The sequence below is a fragment of the Nannizzia gypsea genome, genomic scaffold (assembly GCF_000150975.2).
Source record: "Nannizzia gypsea CBS 118893 supercont1.10 genomic scaffold, whole genome shotgun sequence".
Taxonomy (NCBI): Eukaryota; Fungi; Ascomycota; class Eurotiomycetes; order Onygenales; family Arthrodermataceae; genus Nannizzia; species Nannizzia gypsea.
The window spans coordinates 206772-226543 of record NW_003345192.1 but is presented as its reverse complement, the minus strand read 5'-3'; the positions used below and the strand labels follow the sequence as shown (position 1 = coordinate 226543).

Sequence of the window (19772 nt, the reverse complement as noted above, 5' to 3'; positions counted from 1 at the left end):
TATAGACAAAGTGGTCATCTCGCAGGGGTCTTTCTCATGGCTTTAAAAACACCTGTGAAGCCCTGGGATATATCCGGGTAGAGTCAATCACGCAGTTCCATATACTTCTGCGGGAACTCTAGTTCTCTCTTTCTTTTCGACTCCCCATGCAGCTCGGCACTTAGGCAACATTAATCGCTTCAACATATAAACCAAGTGTCTTTGCTGACCATGGTGAATCAACTGCACCTCTATCTCTTCGGAGATTTGACATATGACGTTTCCCCCAAGCTGCAACCACTCCTTCATTCGGAGCTATACCCCCTTCTTCGTTCGTTTTTCGATCGCGCTTGCGATAAACTGCGGGCTGAGATTGGTCGGTTACCAGCTCAGGATAAAGAATTTTTCCCTCGTTTCTCTAGTATTGCAGAGCTATTGACATGGCGTAACAGCCATAGCAGGTCAAACCCCGCAATAGAGAATGCATTAACGTGCATCTATCAACTGGGCCAATTTATTCAGTAAGTCCTTATGATATGAAGGTTTCCCATTCTATAAGGATGAAAGGCCTGGCAAATGTTCCATGCTAATGAATATGCCCCTGTTCTGATATAGCCAATATGAGGGTATTGGGCAAGCGTACCTCACACCCCAAGAAACATGTGTATCCGGCATCTGTACGGGTGCTCTGTCCGCCGCGGCTGTTAGCTGTTGCAGGACTACATCTGAAATAGTCCCTATTGCTGTACAGACGATACTGGTTGCTTTTCGACTGGGGATGTGCACACTACGTGCTTCCGGAGCAATTGACCCATCAGAAGGAGCTTGGTCAATGGTCGTATCCTGTGATTCGACTGACAAAATTCAAGAACGTCTCTCCAAATTTTCTCGGGAAAATGTAAGACCAATAAAGTATTGCTCGAGAGTCTTTATAATCGTGAGGCTAACACATTAAACAGAACCTTCCTGTCACATCAAGGCCATGGATCAGTGCATACGGGGAAGAGAACTGGGTATCAATCAGTGCACCAGCATCCACCTTGTTAGCCCTTCGTTCCTCTGAGATACTGTCAGGAATGCGTTCGCGTTCACTCGAGATCCACTCTCCGTACCATGCACAGCATCTATTCTCAAAAATCGACATAGACGCTATACTCGAGACAACCGATTTCCAAGAGTGGGAGCGGTATAGAGCTGTCCGATCTATTGTTTCAAGTTCCACCGGAGCAATAATTGAAGGAGACTGTTTCCGCTCCTGTTTGGAGGCAGCACTTGCTCAAATATTGATTGAACCGATCAGATGGGCCGAACTTACTCAGGGGCTTGCTGCCTTCATAACCTCAATCAACGCAAAGAGGTTTCACGTCATTCCGATTGCAACAAACGCTGAAACCACACTTATGACATCACTAAGATCCAAAATGCAGCTTGAAGCGCCCGAGTTTTCCAGCAAGGATGAAACCGAGAAGGCAGAACCAATTAACCGTAATGCCCAAGAAAGTATGGTTAGGGGTCGATCTAAAATCGCTATCGTTGGTCTCTCCGGCAGATATCCAAGTGCAGAGAATAACGAGGAGTTCTGGGATCTCATATTCTGTGGACTAGACGTGCACAAAACGGTGCCGGACCTCCACTGGAGTGCTCAGACACACGTTGACCCTACTGGCAAGAGAAAAAACACCAGTGCCACCCCTTACGGCTGCTGGTTGGACCATCCCGAAGCATTCGATGGGCTCTTTTTCAACATGTCTCCTCGTGAGGCGCCTCAGGTCGATCCGGCTCAGCGGATTGCGTTGATGACTGCCTATGAAGCCATGGAGCAGGCTGGAATTGTCCCTGGAGCCACCCCATCTACCCGCCACGACCGGGTGGGCGTCTTCTACGGGGTTACAAGCAATGACTGGATGGAAACCAACAGTGCCCAGAATATCGACACCTACTTTATCCCGGGCGGTAACAGAGCCTTCATCCCAGGACGAATCAACTACTTCTTCAAATTCAGTGGCCCCAGCTATAGTGTTGACACTGCCTGTTCTTCCAGCCTGGCATCCCTCCATATCGCATGCAACTCTCTGTGGCAGCGTGATATTGACACCGCCATCGCGGGTGGAACAAACATCCTGACAAACCCTGACTTTACTGCTGGTCTGGATCGTGGGCACTTCCTCTCGCGCACTGGTAACTGCAAGACGTTTGATGACGACGCGGATGGGTATTGCCGTGGAGAAGGTGTAGGCACCGTTATCCTGAAGCGTTTGGAAGATGCCATTGCTGACAAGGATCCGATCCACGGCCTCATCCTGGGAACTTATACAAATCATTCGGCAGAAGCAGAGTCAATCACCCGCCCGCATGTTGGAGCCCAGCGAGATATTATGAGAAACATTCTGAGCAATAGCGGAGTTGATCCATACAGTGTTAGTTATGTCGAACTTCACGGCACCGGTACCCAGGCAGGTGACGCTAGAGAAATGACATCTGTTCTGGACACGTTCGCGCCTGCCGACGCCCGTCGGCATCGTCAGCCTCATGAATCTTTGCATCTAGGCTCAGTGAAATCTAATATTGGCCACGGTGAAGCTGCTGCCGGAGTCAGTGCTCTTATAAAAGTTCTCCTGATGTTGAGAAACAGCACCATTCCCCCCCATTGCGGTATCAAAAATAAAATTAACTCAAGCTTCCCAACGGACCTTGACGCCAGAAATGTGTACATTGCAAAGAGTGCGGTTCCCTGGCCTGCGAAAGAAGGACAGCCACGCAGGGTATTTATCAACAATTTCAGCGCTGCCGGCGGCAACTCCGCCTTGGTCCTTGAAGAAAAGCCCATTGAAGCCGAGATTAAAGGAACTGACCCACGAATAGCGCATGTGGTAACGGTGTCCGCCAAATCAGCAGTATCTTTGAGCCGAAATATCCAATCGCTCGTGGACTATATTGAGAAGCATAAGGAAGAGCCTCTATTTCTTCCCCAGCTGTCCTATACCACAACTGCACGCCGAATTCACCATCAGCATCGAGTTGCCGTTACTGGCGTAGCTGCTGTCGATATCAAGGCTGCTCTAGAAACAGCGGCCGCAAATGGTGACGGCAAGCTCCGAGCAAGAGTCAGACCAAAAGTGACATTCACTTATACAGGACAAGGTGCTCAATACGTTGGTATGGCAAAACAGCTGTACATATTATTCGACCAATTCAAGAGGGATATCAACCGCTTTAATGGGATTGCCGAAAAACTAGGCTTTCCCAGCTTTCTTGATGTGATTAAGGGTGAGCCTACCCAAGACCCGAAGGATATCTCCCCAGTCACGTTGCAACTCTCCAGTGTTTGCATGCAAATAGCTTTATCCCGGCTACTCATATCTTGGAATGTGATGCCGGACAGCGTCATAGGTCACAGCCTTGGTGAATACGCTGCTCTCAACACTGCCAGTGTTCTCTCTGACACTGACACTATTTTCCTCGTGGGTAGACGTGCCCAGTTGTTGGAGCAGCTCTGCACGCTTGGAACGCACAACATGCTTGTCGTGAAGGCTTCCTTATCGACCGTTCAGGGAGCACTTGAGGGTACAGAATTCGAGGTTGCATGTATCAATGCACCAGAGGAGACTGTTATTGCCGGTCCCAATACACAAATTGAAGCTCTTAAGGAGTCCCTGAACAGCAACGGCTTCAAGACAAAGATCATACAGGTGCCTTTTGCATATCATTCATCCCAAGTGGATGCTATCTTGGGCGACTTCGAGACCATTGCTACAGGTGTGAGGTTCCGAAAGCCAACAATCCCGGTTATATCCCCATTGCTTGCCGAGGTCATCGTAGACGAGGGTATAATTTGCCCTAGCTATCTGAGACGACACTGCCGTGAGACTGTCAATTTCCTTGGTGCCATCCAGCGTGTTAAAGACACTGGGGTTGTAAAAGAAAAGTCCTTTTTCGTCGAAATAGGGCCCCATCCTATTGTGACGGGTATGGTCAAGGCAGTCCTGGGAACATCGGTCACCTCCTTACCTACACTTCAGCGCAACCGTGGCGACTTGAAGGTTATAACCGAATTGCTCGTTGCCCTTTATTCTGCTGGCACTGACCTACGCTGGAACGAGTATCACCGCGACTTTGAGGCCTCACACAAGGTCCTGGAACTCCCTGCATACAACTGGGATCTCAAGAATTACTGGATGCAGTACGTTAACGATTGGTCTCTGCGAAAGGGTGACCCGCCATTGGTGGTTGGCCCTTCGTCCCTGACATCGACTACAATCCACAAAGTGTTGGATGACAAAATTGACAAAATTGTTGTCGAGTCTGATATGACACGCGAGGATTTTAATCCTTTGGTGCAAGGCCATGAAGTCGATGGCGTTCCTCTTTGCACGCCAGTAAGTAGTTGTGTGACTGGATTATCTCCAAACTTCTGTTCATTTTGATGCTGATTGTATTTTGATAGTCTGTCTATGCAGATATCGCCCTTTCCATTGGCAAATATCTTATAGAGAGATACCATCCGGAGATCGAAACCAATTTGGTCGACGTTGCCAACATGACCGTCTTAAAGGCTTTGATTGCCCGGGCTCAGGGACCCCAACCTCTTCGTACCATAGCCACTGTCGATTGGGCTGCTAAGAAAGCCAACGTTTCCTTCCGCTCCTTTGATGTAAGTTATCCCGCGCATAGGTGCTGGAATACCAGAGCTTTCTCTGTTAACCTCAAAACATTGCAGAAATCCGGAGAGCCAAAGGTGGAGCATGCCACCTGCGAGATAAATTTCACTGATCGATCTCGACTCAAACTGTTAGAGGGTTCTACTGCAAATACCAAGGCCCGAATGGGTGCTATGCGTGAGACTCTTGGAAGCGGCGAAACCCAAAGATTCAATCGTGCAATGGTGTATAAGATGATCGGTCCATTGGCACAGTTCCATCGAGACTACCAGCCCCTTGACGAAGTTATCATCGATAGCAATAGTCTTGAAGTCTCTAGTCAGGTCAACTTCAAAGGTGTCCAGGCTGCTGGTGACTTCTTTGCCCACCCAGCTTATATTGACGGCCTCACACAGGCAGGAGGGTTTGTCATGAACTGTAATGACAGTAATGACTTGGCGGTGGAAGTATTCGTCAACCATGGCTGGGAGTCTCTCCAGTTGTATGAGCCTCTTCAAAAGGAGAAGAAGTATAAGACTTTCTGCCACATGTCTCCGGGAGACAACAGGAAGTTCCATGGCGATGTGGTGGTCTTTGATGAAAGTGACAGAATTGTGGCCAGCTACAAGGGCATTGTGGTAAGTTATGAACATTAACCTGAAATTCGTGGCTCTCAGATTTGTGGGATCAACCAGCTGACACCCTACGAACCTTTAGTTCCAAGGCGTTCCTCGTAGAGTGTTGCGTTTCTTCTTGAAGCCCGAAGCACCAGCTGCCCCCCGTGGACAGGCAAACCAAAAGTCTGCAGCAAGACCAACCCCTGTTGCACCAGTTATAACAGCTGCGCCAGCGACTACCCCTAAGTCAATTGCTAAGCCGGCTCACGTTCCAGCAGCAGCTCCAGCTGTCGGTTCTAAATCATCAAAGGTCAAGCAAGCATTCCAAATCATGTCTGAGGAAGCTGGTGTTCCTGTGGATGATCTTACGGATGATTGTGTCTTCACTGATATGGGCATTGATTCGTTGCTGGCTCTGGTGATCACGAGTCGATTCCGCGAGGAGCTTGAGTTAGACGGGGAGCTGGACGATATCTTCCTCACATACACATCTGGAAAAGCGCTCAGGGACTACCTTGCAAAGCAATATGGCTCGGATATCCCGGTAGCGGTGGAACCAGCACCGCTACCTGTCGCTGCGGCAAAGATTGAACCGGTGGTTACTTCTCGAATCTCCCTGGGTGCCGACTGCGCTGCTGCCCTTGCGATAGTATCAGAAGAGAGTGGTATACCGGTTGCAGAGCTCTCTGACGAGTGTATCCTTGCGGAAATTGGTATCGATTCGCTTCTAGCGCTTGTTATCGTCAGCCGTTTCAAGGAGGAGTTGGACGTTGATATTGACAGCCAAGCTGTGTTCACCGATTCCTTCATGATCAGAGACTTGAAACTGTTCTTTGGAAAGGAAGAGTCGGCAAACACCACCCAAGCGCCATCCATTCTGATGGAAAGCTCCGACGAGAACACCATGTCATCCATGACGCCACCAGACTCAAGCTCTGACTATGATATATCCGAGAAGCCAGAATGTGTCGCTGTGCCGCCTACCACATCTGTTTTGTTGCAGGGTATCGCCAGGCACGCGGAGAAGATCCTTTTCCTCTTCCCTGACGGCTCCGGATCCGCAACTTCGTATTCAGCGATCCCACGGCTGAGTCCCCGCGTCGCCGTCATCGGACTTAACTCCCCCTATAACAAGATACCAGAACTTTTCAGATGTACGCTCGACGACCTCATTGATAGTTACATAGATGAAGTCCGCCGCCGCCAACCAACAGGGCCGTATTATTTCGGGGGCTGGTCCGCAGGGGGTATTCTGGCCTACCGCGCCGCGCAAAAGCTGATTGAAGGGGGTGAAAAGGTTCTCGACCTTATTCTGGTCGATTCGCCAGTCCCAAGGGGGTTGGACAAGCTACCACAGCACTTCTATGATCACTGCAATAAGTATCAGGTATTTGGGCACCGTGCTGGGCCTACCAAGGGTCAAACTAAGGCGCCAGCATGGCTTATTCCGCACTTCAATGCGACCATTGACACCCTGCATGATTACCATGCCTCTCCCTTGCCAGCGGGTAAAACACCGCGGACAACTATTATCTGGGCTGGTGAGAGTGTAATTGATGGTGTCAACGTGCCGAAGCTCCAGTCCCATGCCGACGACACGCAAGGAATGAAGTTCTTGTCTGAAAAACGCACCGACTTTTCAGCAGCAGGGTGGGAGGCTGTCTTCCCAGGAGGAGAGATTATCTTGGAGCGTATGGAGCGCGCCAACCACTTTTCCATGATGGTGAGTACATCAACTTGAGGATATTGGATGTGGTTACCTAGACCAGTAACTAACGAACTGTGCGATCATATTAGAAAGGAGAGCATGCCGGTAAACTGGCCGCAATCATGAAAGCTGCGCTGGCATAAGCGAATCCGGGGAGATTGTGAACAGCTGTAATCGAATAGTAGAATGGATGGTGGAGGGGCTGAAGGCGTTGAAAGTTTGCCATTTTCAGACAATAGTCGCGTATAATTATTTTGCCATTCAGATCCAGTCTCATAAAACAGATGACTAGCTCTCTCGGGTCATGAAAGTGCCACCTGTGTTCGATATACTAGAGAAACATGTGTAACGGTCCCTGGGACTAGCCGTGCTGTAGGCAGGCAGTTCAGTAATAATTCTAGTGTAAAATGGCAAAAAGAGAGGGAAAAATCTGTTACTCCCGAAGTTAACTCTCCAGGGTTCCGGGATTGAGAGGGTGACACAATTTATGGCGGAGGTAGATGACCGGATGAATGGATATGCTCTCCAACAATAGAACAGGTTGCTGGTCCAACCTGCTTTATGCGAGAGCCTGCTCGTTTGCGGGGACATCCATAGCATTGCTCGTCGTGCTAACGACTTTTGGAGCTTGTGGGGAGAGCGACAGCGGCTCGATCCCCTCGTCAGGCGATGATGCAACGCTGTCACAGTGACGGACACTCTCGTCTTCGTCCTCCCACAAAATACCACTGCTATCGTCATCGTCAATGGTATCAGCGAAGACATCCGCCGCCCCGCTTAATGCCGCCAGGCGCTGCAGGGTCCATTGCAATTCGAGGAGATCCCAGCTTGGCAATGGGAGGTTATCGGGGTCACTGGTCGTCAGGACGATCTCTCGCCCAGACGCAATCTCCTCGCCGGTAAGAACGTTCCAGGCCCTGTAGTCTTTGTTGATACCAACGAGATCCTCCGGTATGGTAGGGTCAGTCAACAGGTGGACTTTCGCAGCTGGCTTCCGCAACGGCAGCCAGTAGAACTTGACAGTGAATTCCTTGCCGTCTTCGGACCGGCGAATTGGCTGCAACCCAAACAGGCCCTTTAAATGCCACCTGTGAATTGTGGGTGCAAAACAAAGCAAGTTCTCCACTACCTCCGTAGTGCCTCGTAAAAATGCGGCAGCCATCCAGTCACTGATGCGACGCTCCGTCCAGAATAACTTCAGCAAAGACCAAAATGAGTAGTGTTTATTGGTTGTTGACAAGGAACCTCTCATTGAGTGCGGAAAGATATGCGCGGCGTCAACGGGGTCGAGAGATTTTGTAATTAGGCACCTATACTCATCTCTAGATCGACATTGCATTGACGCTGATATCAATCGACCGGAGCCCCTGCGCTGGCGTTTAGCTGGAGGTGTGGCTGGCTGTGACGTTGGCTGCGGAGTTGGCTCCTTGCTGCGCTCATCTTCATGGTCGTCGCGCTGTAAACCCACTTGTCTCTCGACGGCAGAACGGTGAAGCGGGGCTGGCTGGCTGGGACTCCCGCGCGGTGAGGCCAATGGGGACTGCGCTGCTGAAGGCGATGGGGAGCGGGACTTCGAAGAATCACGCTGTTGCCATTTGGTAACGATGTCATTGGTCGTGAGTTTGAGTAGGTTGTGAAGCCTATCCCGTTGACTTGGGTGAAGGAGAGCTTCAAGTTTCTCGAGGTCTGCCAGCCACAGAGCTGCCCAGGAAGTAGAGGAAACTCCCTCGGGCTGAATGGTCCTAAGCAAGTCCTGGAGCGAGTTTAGCAACTCGCGGCGTCGTTCGCAAACGAACTCCTCGTTCGGGCCGTGGGTAGTCATGTTGCGCGTTCGACGAAGGAGACGGGGAAAGAGAATTTCGTGTAAAAACGAGTAACGAATAGAGAGTTACAAGATACGCTGGGATGGATGCAGTTGCAGCAGCTTGCAGGGATCGGCTCTTGGTCGTTACTGGAAGTCTGAACTTTGCGGTTACAAAGTTACAAAGTGGCCTGAGCCCCAAGGGGAAGAAGTTTAAGTCGCGAGTGAGTGGATCACATAATACCTTAGCCCTACTCGTTTCGGTTAGAAGGAAAGTGAAAGAACTTGATTGGTTGAAAGGAAATATAAGCATGAAGTTAAGGTTCAGCAGTGAAGCTTAAATCATCGGCTAAGTAAAAACGCTAAGTCGCTATAGGAAGCTATTCTTGTTTTAGTTGATATCATATGAGGAACCAACCTATCTCCAGTCAGCTTTATTCTGTCGCATTGTCGTCTTCCAGTTCTACATCAAAATATCCGAAGGCACTCATCATCGATAAGCTATACCGATGCACGGACTTGTCAATACAGCCATATCATTCCGTTCAGTTTCCTGCTCACTGTACTTTAACACGACTTGGTATAAAAGTGTGGGCACATAGGTAGACGAATACCAAACCATTGGATACGATTTATTCTTGTGGCGGAAAAAAGGTTGATATTGAGGTCTAACTATAAAAACATGAGGGTATCTTATACGGTAAAACTGGTAGAAGTCGAAAGAAGAGGCCTCGAATATCAGTCGACAAGAAAAGCAAGTAAAAAGACTTATACACGAAAAAGCAGAGTGGTAATAATAAACTGACAAAAGGAGATATCTTGTGATCATCCTAATTAGAAGCTTCAAGTTCCTGTGCAAGCATCTCGCCGAGCCCATCATTGTCATCTTGCTCGCATTCAGGTTCATTCTCAGTAGATGAGGGCGCGCGTTGGGGTGTTTGGCAAGGCCGACTGTTGTCCAGCCAGCTGTATTTTTTCATGCGCATACGGCTCAAGGCGGACACGGCAGGCCCCGCGATTGCTGGTTCTTCAGCAGTAAGATCGATCCTAGCCGGCCCCGAAGGTATGGCTGTAGGTTTGGAGGGTGTTTGACGGGAACCAAGGGTTGCCGCTGTAGCCTTGGACGCGATGGCGATTGCCGCATGGTATTGAGTCTGGAGGTTGAGATGGGCAGCCTCGAGGTTTCTAAATTTAATACGCCAGCGTTCAGCCTCGGCCGTGGCTTCTTCGATCGCCTTGTTTTTGAAAGTTATTGAGCGTTTTAAAAGGGTACATTCTTCCCTCATCAGTTGCGCTTTTGACTTTCCTGTCACCGGATCAATGCCATTCCACTGCGCAGCAAGCCAGGCATTTTTATCTCGCTCATATCTCATTTTCTGGGCTATTTTGCGGTACTGATTGATTCTGTCACTAACAGTGCTGTCTGCCACTTCAACACATTTCACGTGGGCAACCGGGGTCGAAGGGAGGTAACCAAGGGGTCCGCCCATGCGAGGATACGGCGAAATATATTTCTCTGCATTGCAGGGCGTAGTGAAAACCTGCCTGTACATGGAATTCAGCAGGTCTTGGTTTCCGATACTGTTGTACTTTTTTATGATTTCTGACACCGGTTTTCGTACCCATGGCTTGAAGGAGGCCGGTTCCTCGATAGTGGGAGGGGATTCCGGAGGCGATAAGATTGAGGAGGGAAGAGTATGACGGATAGTGCCAGGCAGAGATAAAGGCTGATGGGCTGGAGCTGGTGGCGGAGCAGTTTTATTTAGAATGTCAAAGTCGTCGTCGAACAAGGAGTCAACTGATGATTCACGTTCTCCTCGAGCAATCTCATCCGCTGTACATTGGACTGGTGATGAAGCCCGGGTATGCTCCACGGTTATATTCGGCGGTACATTCTCTTCCCCACTTGATCTGTCTTGTGAGAAGAGTACAGAGGGATTTGATCCTTGTTGAGAGGGATTTATCAACCCGTCGCCGGTATGAGAGGGAGAAGTAGTATCAATGGTAGATGAAAGGACTCCTTCGGCTGTAAGGGTTTCAAGGGCCTTGGCCGGTGTGCATTGTCTTTTAAAAGTTCCACAGACATCATCGATAACGCTACTCGTAGCATCATCTATGTTATTAAAAGGCCGTTTGAGCATATGCTTACCGTCTCCCAGCGGTCCCACCGTCAAGGTGTCTGCATGCTCGTCTGTTGGCAGTTGACCGCCATGCGTGCTTGTTTTTCCTGCTGCTGGGGTTGTATCGCCGTCCAACGAGGTAGCGTATTGTAGCTGGTTGCCGGTGATTCCATCGTCAACTCCGTTCACAGCCGTAAATCTGTCTAAAGCAGCTTGAAGATCCTCTCCGTCGCCGAAGAAACCCAGGTCCGAGAGGGAATCGAGCCCTTCAATGCCATCCAGCTCACTCGGGAAATCCCACAAATGCTGTAGCTGCGGTTCAAGTAAATGTGTAAGCTCTTGGCCTTGGTTCACGGTTGGCTGAGAGTTGGGAGAGTCCCCTGCCCGCGGCTCATGAGGGCTTTGGACAGGAGAAAAACAGCAAGGCAGTGTCTGTAAAGAAGCATAAATACCTTCTGATGACGAGGACTGCATTGTGTTCGTATCACAGTGCAATCCAACAGTAGTCCTCGACACTGTTGAGCCTGTTAACAAGGACTCATAGAACAGTCAAAGGGACAAACAGCAACCCCTCTCCAAACTAGTAGCCGTATCTCAACAAGTATGTGAGGGACGCAGGTTGCGAGACCAGTCCAAGCGGTCACCCCAGTTATTCTCTGCTGTCCACTTGTTATACTGCTCACTCTAGTTGACTGGAGTTGTTGAAGTTGTTGAAGTTGTTGAAGTTGTTGGAGTTGTTGATGTCGTTGGGAGACTTTCTGATAATTTTCTTGGGTACAGTCACATGACATGACTCGCTCCTGATCGGATTATATATTGTGCGTCGGATTAACTTGAACCTTATTATTTTTACGCAGAAGATATATTCATGCACATAACCCACCATGCCGATCATAAAACGGTGTATTCGTTCAGCATGCGGGCTTAGATAACTTATATCTAGAAGATGTTTCGCTTTTGTATTGTTAATTCCCCAGGAGGTTGGCAATATTAGAACTGGAGGATTGAGGCTTATAAAGTCGGCCGGTAAAAATATTCTCCGATGGTGCCTTGTCTGGCGCTCGGGCCACTCTGCATTACATCGAGATTCTTCCATAAGAAGAAACAAAAAGCTCTTGATAAACAGAAAGCTGTGTAGAAGAGAGAAAATACAGGGGAAATAGGGCTCGCAAGCAAGCACCAAACTTTGATGAGCCTCTGCTAGCTAAAAAGGATATATCCAAAGCTCCACGCTCTGCTCTGCCACCATGAGCGTGATTCTTTGTACCGGTATGTAACTGTCCCGCTTGACCATGACGTATAAACCAACACGGCTAACCGGCCTGTTGCGCTGAATATAGCGGGCTACGACCATATCATCCGGTATGTACAGCGCCTGTTGATATGCCCCAACCCTGAGACCATTTAACTGACTCGTTTCTAGATTCTGGGAGGCCCTGTCAGGCATATGCTCACGCACCATCCAGCATCCAGAGTCCCAGGTCAACCGGCTATGCATCACCCCAGATAAACGATTTGTTGCCGCAGCAGGCCGGCATCGAGTGTACCTTTATGATATCCGATCCTCGAATCCGAACCCGGTCATGAAGTTTGATGGGCATACGAACAATATTACTGGTGTCGCGTTCCACTGTGAAGGCAAGTGGATGGTGACCAGTTCTGAGGACTGCACGGTGAAGGTGTGGGATGTTAGATCGGGAACACTACAGAGGAACTACACGCACAAGGCACCTGTCAATGATGTGGTGATTCATCCTAATCAAGGTGAACTGATCAGCGGAGACGGATCTGGCTTCATTCGAGTGTGGGATCTAGGAGAGAGCAGGTGTACGCATCAACTGATACCCGAGGAAGATGTGTCTGTTGCTAGCGTCAGCGTCGCAAGCGATGGTTCTTTGCTATGTGCTGGAAACAATAAGGTATGTTTGTTCTGGTAATATATCGGTATCAAGACTGCTTACCATATCCGAACTTCAACAGGGAAACGTATACCTTTGGCGCATGCTGCAGAACCAAGATGAAACAAGCATTGTCCCCGTTGCAACTTTCCAAGCACACAAAGACTATCTTACCAGAGTGCTACTCTCTCCCGACGTTAAGCACTTAGCAACCTGTTCAGCTGATCATACGGCCAAAGTCTGGTCTCTGGATCCAGAATATGGCCCGGCAAAAATGGCAGCTGCCGCCAGGGAGAAGGCTGCCAAGGAAGCCAGCCAAAAGGCTCCCACATCTGCTTCCACGCCTGCTTCTGTTACGGCTTCTCCAAATGGACAAGAAGCGAAGGCCACAAAGACACCACCCAAGACTCGAACAGAATGGAACGGGAAGGGGTCGCCAGCCAGCGGTTCAGTTATCGCCTCCGGCGGAAGTGCCGAAATATCTGCCTCAGAACTCACTCAGAATGATAGTTTTGTGTCGGATCAGCCGTTTGTTTCTTTCCTTGACGGACCACCTATGGACCTTACTACGAATACGCTTTTCCTGGAAACTACCTTAGCCAGCCACCAGAGGTGGGTATGGGACTGTGCCTTCTCGGCTGACTCTGCATACCTGGTTACTGTGTCTAGTGATCACTGTGCACGGCTCTGGGAGCTTTCATCCGGACAGATCATCCGGCAGTATCAAGGGCATCATCGCGGCGCAGTCTGTGTTGCCCTGAATGATTACTCCGAGCCGCGGTAGAGGACATTTACGTTGGCGGGTGCTAGGTTGGATACGTTTTTATGCCTGTCTTGCCCTCTCTTTGCACGGTTATGTTTTAGCCTGGCGTTGAATGTATAATGGCGTTGTATTGAAATTCTAAGGATGTTTGGTTTGTGCACGGGGGAGCTAGTTGTATGTATGATTCATGAAATGGAATGGAAATAAATGAGTTCACCTTAGCCCTATCTTGCAACAATAGTAGACTATCTAAAGGCAGCGTTTACATTTTTAAAAGGCCTACCTTGCTAAGCAGTTGCTATTTTACTATGTGTTCATTCATGGACTCCCAAAAGAATCCACCACATTTCCATCAAAGAGGTTTTAAATAAATTTAGTAACACTCCGAGATAGCCAAAATAAGAACATAATATTTTGTTTCCCCGTGATATTCATCTCAAAGAGCCAAACCAGACAATGTTCAACACCAGGTCCATCCCCTTCTCTTCGCACGCAGGATGTTTATACGTCCACATGCCGTCGTGCTTTGTATCCCAGTACGCGCCCGACGCACAGTGCATGCCTCTTCGACCCGCAGATTCAACATTGGTAGAGCCCTCCTTGCTTGAAAAGCCTTGTTGCATGATTGTGCAGGTGACGTTGAATCGGTATGTGGGTTTGGAAGGGTCGAGTTTGCTATCGTCTTCCTTGTCTGCCTCCTCTGAGGATATGGCCGATATGAGTGATCGAAGGACTTGGTTCTGTGTGCGCAGGATTAGTCGGCTGGGTTACTGGGCAGCGGGATAACCAGATAAGACGAACTATTATCTGTGCGCTCCATTCGGAGACCTTTTCGTGCTCATACTGCTCGACGCCCTCCAATGTGGAATCGCATGCCTAGGCGGGTCAGTAACTTATAACTAGACAAAAGAGGCCCGCGCAAGACGGGGAAAAACATGCGTACCTCTGCGGCGATCTTGGAGAGCTGTTCCACAGGAATTGGCTGGAAGTGATAATTGCGAACGGTCAGTAAGGGGCCCGTGGATACTTTTTAGCAGGACACAGGGGTAGCCATACCGAGCTGGAGTGCGGTTCAACTGCCATGGCTCTGGCGGTCCCGCACGAGGTCAAACAAGGGAACTGTATATAAATGAAAACGAACGCAACTGACCGCCGCAGCGATATGCAACTTGTATCACTCTTAAGCGCCCGCAAAGCTGATTGATTATTGATGACTTTCTTCCTCGTCTGCTTGTTTACCTTTGGCAATAACAATGGATTATGTAAGTGCTCTGATTATGTAATGAAGTAATCATATAACCATAACTGTTTATTTATTATATGTTACTAAGCACGTTTAAACATCATGTGACTAGGAGCTCTTCGCCACGTGACAGATTTTTATCCCGAAGTGGCAAGAAGCAAAAGAAGCTTTTCAAGGAAAACGACGAAGAAACCGAAGAAAAAAACCCATCGAAGCGAGATTCAGCCTGCGTTCGACCGTCTTTGCACATCAGGAGCCGAGTGTTCGAGAGATACGTCTAATTGCGTCGACCAGCCCGTTCCCGGTCTTCCTTTGCCGTCACGTCACCATGTCAAGCCAGCCCCTCCTACAATCAGCTCCAGGTAAGTTGCCGATTGGACCTGTCAACCGACACAGAGCTCCCCGCGGAAGAGAGCAGCAAGAATAAGCACAAGGCGATGAATGAAGAATAGAAAGGCTAACCGCTGGGACCAATGATGGTGATGACGATAAACTACAGGCAAGAGAATTGCGCTGCCAACTCGCGTCGAGCCAAAGGTCTTCTTTGCCAACGAACGAACGTTCCTCTCATGGCTCAACTTCACGATCATCCTCGGCGGCCTGGCTATCGGCCTGCTTAACTTTGGCGACCGCGTAGGCCAGATCAGTGCCGCGCTGTTCACGTTCGTGGCCATGGCGTCGATGATATATGCGCTAGTGACGTTTCACTGGCGAGCGCAGAGCATCAGGAGACGCGGACAGAGCGGTTTTGACGACCGATTTGGGCCTACGGTTCTGGCTGTTGCATTGTTGGCCGCAGTCGTGGTCAATTTCGTGCTCAGATTCAAACAGGGTGGTACGAAATAGATGTATTCGGGGAGGGAGGGTTGAAGTGCAACCCGATTCGCTGATTTTGGAATTACGTTGGTTAACTATCTTGTTGGATATGTCTAGTAATCTATGTTTGTGGTGATATGGGTGATCGGATGTTTATATGTATATCTGTACTTGACGAGTCTTGTTCTGTTTTGATTTAGCTTGCGATGCGCGTTCTCAGCGGTATGAAGATTCGTACATAATACAGCTGAACCGTCGAGCAGCTGTCTTTATTATCTTGACGGTCTCTTTATCATCCTCTAATCCTTGATGTCCTTGCATCGATACGAAGCCCTTGCACACTCATTCGCCTTCCGATTGGCCAAGTAAGCGCCATCCAAGATATTTATTCCACACTGCATGAAACCAACATATGTATCTTTTCTGGTCTGGCACTGATTAATGCTGATATACTCACGAGCCACAAATAGAGTCTCTAGTTGCCATATCTTGTCATATAATTACTCCGTGCTCACTTGGCCGGCTTCGAAGCCATCCTCAAACCACCACCCCGTAACAACACTCAACCTCGACATGTATAAAGCAGGCTAATTTTACGCCTTCTATGGCTGGGCTGCATTATGTAATTCCACAATCTTATCATACATGCTCAAAACAGCAGCTCCATCGAAGATACCCTCTGGATCCCGTTCGCTATCCACCGCAACCTTCCACTGCCTCAAGACCGACTTGCATTGCTGTTCAATGTTTTCGCTCTGGTCGTAGGAAGAGTACACATCAAGTAGAAGCACATCGGCACGTATATTTAGAAGGGTCACCATTCGAGAGCCTTCTGAAAGAGTTTCAACATAGCGGAAGGGTAGCCCATAGATGTCTTCAAACCCGACAGCCCATTTGGTGAAAACAGCAGTGCGGCCACCAGGGCTAGTGTCGAGGTGGCGCAAGATCGAGATGTCCATTAGTACAGAACCGCCATGAGCAACTGCATTTCGCTTTGCTCGATACTTTGGGCCGACCTGGTGACCTGACTGCAGTTGGTAAATCGGCGCTCGAAGCTCCATCATGGTGGTCATTGCAGCGCTGTATGCTCTCCGAGACTCGTTTTTTGATTCCGCTAGCTCTTTCATAAAGCCCCTTTTTGATTCCTCTAGCGCTTTTTGAAAATGCGTTTCTGACTCCTCGATCCTTTTGCGCATGCCTCGGAGTTACTGGAGTAACGCAAGATCATCCTCATTTCCACAGATGCGCTGGCTTCGGTCGAAGACTATAGTTGATGTTCGAGGGCTCTCAGAAACACTCTCTTCCGTGTCTCCAGGCATTACTTTTATCTCTTTATATATCAGCCCTTGCCCGTTTTGGTTCTGTCAATAATGTTAGCAGATGGTTTCCGCGGAGTGGGGAGTTATTTTTGAACAAACCTGCTTCTGTTTCTGCTGCTAGTTATGGGAGCTGCTGGCTTCAGCCCTTCAGGTCGATGACGTTTTCTGCGCCTCTCGCCATTCTCTCCTGAGACCGTTTCATGATTGCTAATCACTGTGTAAGCACATCTGCATATTTATTGAGAAGGGCCATTATTTGACAGTTGATGGTCTTTAGAAAGAGTTTCGACATAGGGGAAGGGTATCCTGCGGATATCATCAAACCCAGCCGCCCATTTAGTGAAAACAGCAGTGCGATATGCCTACAAGTACAGTATCGCTACAACGTCTACATTTGTTTGCTGCTGTGTCAAAACGACTGGGCCAAAATAGTAAGCCCACACCAGTCACTAGGTTGAAGCTGTATCTTTGGCTTCCTGTTAACTAGTGGATATGCGGGTTTCTGCCCTTCTGGTCGATGGCCTTTTTATGGCACCAGTAGATGCAGTAAAGAGACCGGATATTGGAGGTGGACAGGTAAAGATAAAGAGAAGGAAAGAAGAAGAAGAAGAAGGAGAAGAAGAAGAGAGGAACACTGGCAGTTCCGACTGGCTTATAAGTTCGATGACTTCCATGAGTGAAAGGCTTTCGCAGTGAAGATGTGAAGATGATAACTAGGAAAGATAAGCTGATTCGAGCGGATGAGCTTAAGGAGTGACTATGGCGGCTCTACAGAGAGTCCCGGTGGTGACTACATTACTTCTTAAGGCCTTGGACCGGCAATAACTAAGTACTCTTACTACGGTTAAGAAAGTATCTAGAAACTCCCGTAATACTCCTTTGGCACTTGTTCGGAGGAGCACTGTAACCTCGCTGTTTCCCCAACACGAGGGCCAGGCGCCAGCGATTGGTCTGACAGATGGATTACCTAATATGTATGTATGTATACATAACTATACGTGGAGTCCAGCGGCCCGTCCCGAGGGCGGGGCATCTGTTGCAACTCAATACTTAAGAAATCAGATGCGATTGACCTGCAAAAAACTAGATAGATCATTGACCGTGTAGTCAAGTTTCTTGACGGCCGTCAAACATGAAGATTCGCAAGTACATTGCCAGCTTACTAAACTCCAAGCAACCGGTGCCTGAAACAAAATCTCAAGAAGAGCAGAAAATTTTTCCCGATGGACTCAAAGTTCTCCACAAATGCGATGACGCCCTGGTTGATATCTGCTTTGTCCACGGCCTGGCTGGTGATCGAGAAAGGACCTGGACCGCAGACGGAGAGACTTATTCCTAGCCCCAAGCATTTCTACCTTCAAGACTGGAAAGGGCTCGGATCCTCACCTATGGCTATGATGCACACGTTGTACGGCTGTCCGTTGCATCTACTAATCGCTTGATCGATCACGCCACAAACCTCCTCCACGATCTAGCCGATGACAGGGCGAGCTCTAAAGCCTCTTCTCGCCCAGTGATCTTTGTTGCCCACAGCATCGGTGGCATAGTTTGCAAAAGATCTCTTCTGCTCTCACGTCACAACCGCGATCCCCACATACGAACTATATTCGACTCCACGAAAGGCATCATCTTTATGGGTACTCCCCATACGGGTACCTGGATGGCCGACTGGGCAAAAATTCCTGCAGATGCTTTAGGGATTGTTAAATCTACAAACAAATCACTTCTAGAAATCCTGCAGACCGATAGTCAACTCCTCGAGAACATACAGGCTGACTTCCTATTCATGGTTGGTGATTTACCAGATGATCGACAGTTTCGAGTCGCCTGCTTCTTTGAGGAGCTTCCGCTGTCGACCTTTGGGCTAGTAGTCACGAAATCGTCGGCTACATTCGCTGGCTACAACCCTATCAGCATTCATGCCAACCATCACGATATGGTGAAATTTAAGTCTACGGAAGAAAACGGGTTCAAGAGAGTGCTTGGACAGTTGACAAGGTGGATTGACGAGATTAGGCTCACACACCAAGGTGAAATTTTGCAGGATTCTAGAGGCATGTAAGATAGCCCCGAAGGGGAAGTCGAATATAAATTAACTACTTTTTAGCCTCTGAACCATTCTCCACGATTCCTTTTTCACGAGACGAAAATTTTGTTGGTCGAGGAACTGTCATGGCCGAGATAGAGAGTATATTTGAAAAGGCGGCTCCGACACACCATACAAGAGTTGCACTTGTAGGTATAGGTGGTATAGGGTAAGTTTGACGTCACATCCCTCTGGATATAGAAGGTTGATCTAAATTATCGAAGAAAGTCCCAGATTGCCATTGAGTATGCTCACAGAATGCAAGAAAGAGATCCAAATCTATCAGTACACTGGGTCTATGCAAGTAACACCGCTAGATTTGAACAGGCGTACCGAGAACTTGCCGACAGACTTGACCTTCCCGGTCGACTTGACCCCACAGCCGACATATTTCAGGTGGTTTTTCGGTGGCTCTCCGATGCTAAGAATGGCAAGTGGCTGATAGTTTTGGACAATGCTGATGATGACGATATTTTCTTTCAAACTGCTGGAAAACGCAACTTATTGACTCTATCCCCAAGAGCACAAATTGCTCCGTTATCATCACGTCGCGCAATCGACAGCAGCGAGGAATATCACCGGCACGCTCAATAATATCGTCCATATTGACGTAATGGATGAACATGACGCCTTAGATCTCCTTAAAACAAGGATTGCCCCCGACGATGATACCATAAACGACGCAAAAACACTGATTAGGGTTCTTGAATGTATCCCTCTTGCGATATCCCATGCTGGCTCGTATATCCAAATGAGACCTAGGATAACTATCTCAACCTACCTTA

The 19772-nt window shown here is 48.7% G+C and overlaps 8 protein-coding genes across 8 annotated transcripts; 4 read left to right on the top strand and 4 right to left on the bottom strand.

The window, feature by feature from the left end:
* Positions 1 to 210: 210 nt before the first annotated feature.
* MGYG_08684 (conidial yellow pigment biosynthesis polyketide synthase) lies at positions 211 to 7084 on the top strand (the record flags this gene model as incomplete). Its single annotated transcript, XM_003169089.1, has 7 exons — positions 211 to 500; positions 595 to 877; positions 939 to 4355; positions 4424 to 4630; positions 4697 to 5254; positions 5334 to 6956; positions 7031 to 7084. The coding sequence occupies 7 exons, from the start codon at positions 211 to 213 to the stop codon at positions 7082 to 7084; spliced, it is 6432 nt and encodes a 2143-aa protein (XP_003169137.1).
* Positions 7085 to 7500: 416 nt separating this feature from the next.
* Positions 7501 to 8763, bottom strand: MGYG_08683 (hypothetical protein; the record flags this gene model as incomplete). The annotated part of the gene is made up of 1 exon (XM_003169088.1): positions 7501 to 8763. One exon carries the CDS (start codon positions 8761 to 8763, stop codon positions 7501 to 7503), a length of 1263 nt encoding a protein of 420 aa, XP_003169136.1.
* An 809-nt stretch (positions 8764 to 9572) lies between these two features.
* Positions 9573 to 11336, bottom strand: MGYG_08682 (hypothetical protein; the record flags this gene model as incomplete). The annotated part of the gene is made up of 1 exon (XM_003169087.1): positions 9573 to 11336. The coding sequence occupies one exon, from the start codon at positions 11334 to 11336 to the stop codon at positions 9573 to 9575; it is 1764 nt and encodes a 587-aa protein (XP_003169135.1).
* Positions 11337 to 12109: 773 nt separating this feature from the next.
* MGYG_08681 (rapamycin complex subunit LST8 target) lies at positions 12110 to 13544 on the top strand (the record flags this gene model as incomplete). Its single annotated transcript, XM_003169086.1, has 4 exons — positions 12110 to 12131; positions 12203 to 12224; positions 12286 to 12781; positions 12843 to 13544. The coding sequence occupies 4 exons, from the start codon at positions 12110 to 12112 to the stop codon at positions 13542 to 13544; spliced, it is 1242 nt and encodes a 413-aa protein (XP_003169134.1).
* Positions 13545 to 13954: 410 nt separating this feature from the next.
* On the bottom strand, positions 13955 to 14606 carry MGYG_08680 (hypothetical protein; the record flags this gene model as incomplete). Its single annotated transcript, XM_003169085.1, has 4 exons — positions 13955 to 14263; positions 14325 to 14399; positions 14467 to 14505; positions 14580 to 14606. The coding sequence occupies 4 exons, from the start codon at positions 14604 to 14606 to the stop codon at positions 13955 to 13957; spliced, it is 450 nt and encodes a 149-aa protein (XP_003169133.1).
* Positions 14607 to 15094: 488 nt separating this feature from the next.
* On the top strand, positions 15095 to 15612 carry MGYG_08679 (vacuolar transporter chaperone 1; the record flags this gene model as incomplete). The annotated part of the gene is made up of 2 exons (XM_003169084.1): positions 15095 to 15128; positions 15266 to 15612. 2 exons carry the CDS (start codon positions 15095 to 15097, stop codon positions 15610 to 15612), a joined length of 381 nt encoding a protein of 126 aa, XP_003169132.1.
* Positions 15613 to 16184: 572 nt separating this feature from the next.
* MGYG_08678 (hypothetical protein) lies at positions 16185 to 16778 on the bottom strand (the record flags this gene model as incomplete). Its single annotated transcript, XM_003169083.1, has 1 exon — positions 16185 to 16778. One exon carries the CDS (start codon positions 16776 to 16778, stop codon positions 16185 to 16187), a length of 594 nt encoding a protein of 197 aa, XP_003169131.1.
* Positions 16779 to 18033: 1255 nt separating this feature from the next.
* On the top strand, positions 18034 to 19581 carry MGYG_09202 (hypothetical protein; the record flags this gene model as incomplete). The annotated part of the gene is made up of 4 exons (XM_003169082.1): positions 18034 to 18193; positions 18248 to 18931; positions 19009 to 19156; positions 19212 to 19581. The coding sequence occupies 4 exons, from the start codon at positions 18034 to 18036 to the stop codon at positions 19579 to 19581; spliced, it is 1362 nt and encodes a 453-aa protein (XP_003169130.1).
* Positions 19582 to 19772: the final 191 nt, after the last annotated feature.